The sequence below is a fragment of the Microtus ochrogaster genome, unplaced genomic scaffold (assembly GCF_000317375.1).
Source record: "Microtus ochrogaster isolate Prairie Vole_2 unplaced genomic scaffold, MicOch1.0 UNK12, whole genome shotgun sequence".
NCBI classification, from domain to species: Eukaryota; Metazoa; Chordata; class Mammalia; order Rodentia; family Cricetidae; genus Microtus; species Microtus ochrogaster.
Window position 1 is genome coordinate 752404 of NW_004949110.1, and position 3374 is coordinate 755777.

General features: G+C 44.9%; 1 protein-coding gene across 1 annotated transcript in view; it reads left to right on the plus strand.

The window, feature by feature from the left end:
* The window catches only part of Rasgrf1 (Ras protein specific guanine nucleotide releasing factor 1), a 109803-nt gene extending 106696 nt beyond the window's left edge, over window positions 1-3107 (plus strand). Inside the window, exon 29 of the mRNA XM_026789004.1 lies at window positions 1805-3107. Within this exon, the coding sequence (XP_026644805.1) occupies window positions 1805-1897 (93 nt within the window). The 3' untranslated portion in view covers window positions 1898-3107. The remainder of the gene's footprint in view (window positions 1-1804) is intronic.
* The last annotated feature ends 267 nt before the right edge of the window (window positions 3108-3374 follow it).

Sequence of the window (3374 nt, forward strand, 5' to 3'; positions counted from 1 at the left end):
AAAAAAAAAAAGAAGAAGAAGAAGAAGAAGAAGAAGAAGAAGAAGAAGAAGAAGAAGAAGAAGAAGAAAGACATAACTATCCACTTAAATTTTAGCAGTGTTGGAGGAGCTTTGTTAGTGCATCACACACTATATCTAAAAAGCATTATAGTGCTAACATGGCCCCTGGAAAGTCCCATAAGTTCCCAACAAAATATCAGTGCTCTTTTCTGTCTCCTGCCTCTACTCTAACCTTCTCTCAAGCTCTGATGTCCAAGATGTATGAACACCACTGCTCCTCCAACTCCTTGAGTGGCTCGGCCTGATGGATTTGTCAGCAGTCTCCAGCTCAAGAAAAACAGGGAAATGAACTTTGTGCTCCCCTGGAAAGGCCTGGTCAGTCTGCTTTGGGAGCTGAGTGCATTGATATAGTCCAGAGAGAACCCTTTCTATGGAGCTACCGGCTAGGGCTAAAAGTCTAGTTCATTTCCTACAGTCATAAGTCACCATGGCTTTACCTGCAGGGCTGGGTGAACCTAGACTCTTACATCTGAGGTCATCTTCCTAGAGGTACAGGGTGTGAGCTGCCAATCAGACATAGCAATAATTTCATCTGTTCCTGTCAATCAGCATCCAGCTGCTTCTGACCTTCCTGGAGACAGAGTCAGTTCCCCAAGGCAAAAGCCACAGGCTTCATCTCCCCTCAGCTACCACTGGACTGTCAAACACAGAACACAGGTGTCATTCCTTTCCCTTCTTGCTCTTGATTTCTGTGGAGAAAGACACATTTGGCTCCAGATTGACAAACACATGAACCTTGGGTCCAGAGAATTTTTGTAAGGTCAGAGCTCTGGCCTCTCATTGAGTGTGCAGGAACTCAGCAAAGGACTGAGACTCAAGAGGAGAGCAGACAGTCAGGAGGAAAGACGACATTTCTCAGTTTTTCATACTAACATTTATGTCAGACTCAGCCATGGGGAGCCTACGCGGACCCTTCCCCATGACAGCCCTGCTGGATGTAAACATGTACACCTGACGATTCTGGAGACCTCTTCAACCTGAAACACTGAAGGAAGTGTTAACACCCACGCACCGCCGCTTAGATTAAACAATGGGCCTTTTCAGGGAGTTGTTTGCTTTGTTCAAGTCCAAAACATTTCCTCAAGAGATCAGATAAAGAAAAAGAAAGAAAGAAAGAAAGAAAGAAAGAAAGAAAGAAAGAAAGAAAGAAAGAAAGAAAGAAAGAAAGAAGAAAGACGGAAGAAAAACAGTCAAGAGCAATGTTTCCCACATGTGATTTACAACTATTAAGATGTTTATTAAGAGAATACAGGAACTGTGGCTATAACTCCGTAGTTCTAACCCCAGCAACAACCACAAAGTAAATCTTCAAACAAAATTTAAATAGAAAAGTTATATTAAGACAAAGCACAGCCAAATATGATGGAACCAGCACTTGAGAAGCTGAGGCAGGGGATCCTGAGTTTGAGGCTAGAGTTAGCCTTGTCACATAGCAAGACCCTTGTGGGTGGGAGACAAAAACACTATTTCTCATAGGTGTATGTCCTGAACCTACAAAAGCATTTGGCTCCCCCAGGCATGGTGCTATACATTTGCAGTCCCCATATTTCGCAAACTAAAACAGAAGGATGGTTTCAAGTTCAAGGCTAACCTAGGCTACATAGTGACTTCTAGACCAGTCTTTGGCTATAGACTAAGACTCTATCCCAAAAAAAAGCAAAAGAGAAGAAAAAGTCTTGCAAGAAACGCAGTGTCCGCAGCCTGGGACGTCCCGTAATTCTATTGTTCCTTTCTCTCATTTCAGGTAACTCAGTACTTACTGGATCAATCTTTTGTAATGGACGAAGAAAGTCTCTATGAGTCTTCTCTCCGAATAGAACCAAAACTCCCCACCTGAAGCTGCCCCCAACCTGCCCCAGCTACCCCATGGACACCTGCTATATGATATTGTACATAATCATTTGGTTCCTCTGGATTTCTTCTTCACTATGTGCTTCTCCGAGAATACAAATCTGTTCTTGTTCTTAGATTCCTGTAGAACCGGAATATGAATTTCTGCCCTGTTTCAGACTTTGCCCTGCCCCCTGAGGAGCCTGTTCCTTCAAACAGCTGTACACCCTGTCAGCTCTCCCAGGCCCTCACTCCAATCAGAAGAAGAGACAGAATCCACGTAACACAAGTCTCAAACTCCAGCCCTGCTTTGTCCCTCCCAGCGCAGGCCCCCGGGTTAGCTCAGGCCACCCAGGCATCCTCTCCAGCATGTTCCATGTAGTTGTTATAACTGGGTGGGGGGAGGGGGAGGAGGGAGGGGGAAGCCATACCTGCAAGTCCAGTCCTTGACACCCGTTCCTGCTGATGGTGATGCCCCTTTCCAAAGCAGCTTCTTCAGCCAAAACCGCAGGTCTCAACAGTCCCCATCTGTCAAATCCCAGTAAAGCTGGCTGGAAGAGAGTCCTGTCAACTGAGAACCACGCCCCTTGCACCAAATGCCACCACTTCTGGCACCATGCTGCCCTCTGCTCTAGGATTAACACCAGATAGCATGAAAAGCAGGCTCAGCAGAAGTGGACACGACCCTGGAACTTCTCTAGGAAAATGGAATCACTCCACCAAGTCAGGGTGACTCTGGCCGACCTCTGCCCAGCCTCTGCTGGAAGTCAGGAACACAAAAAACGTCACTTCTCCTCTTTCAGCTGCCTGACAGTCACTACAAGCTTATGTTGAGATGCCCTGAGTCTGTATACTTTGTGGTAATTAGTCCCATGACGTAGAATTAGGAAATCAATAACCGAGTGTTTTTATTGCATATACTGTAGTCCTGTCTAAATGCCTTCTAGCAGGAATATAGTGAGGTAGTGCTTATTCTGTGAATATTACCATGATTTTTTTACATTGTACAGTAGAGAGAACACTCAGAATTGGCAGGCATGCTCCATTACAGCAGACAGACAACTTTTGCTGTAAGCAATACCTAGTGGTATGAGAATTCTATTTCAAGCCCTAAAATATTTCAACTTACAGCTTGTTTGGGAAAAATTTCCATTTTTGTAAAAATATATGTTTCCTGATTACCTCTTGCTAATAAATCTATTCTATCTCAGGGTGAACAGTGCATTTTGATGGGTTTCATTTGTTCCCACAAGAACTGGATACTGGATGAGAGTTGCTCCTTACCAGTCCCTGGGCTGGCAGAGAACTCGCAAGTGGCAGTGACATCATCCTTGCTTTGGTCTGACGAGGTTGATTGCTTCCATCCCCCATTATACCCAAAACCAATCACTCAGAAAAGGAATGGTCTAAAACTATTTGCATTACTTCCCCCAGTTCTGTGGGTTTAGTGGGCCCCACTAGCAGCCCTTGCTTAGGGACTCTCG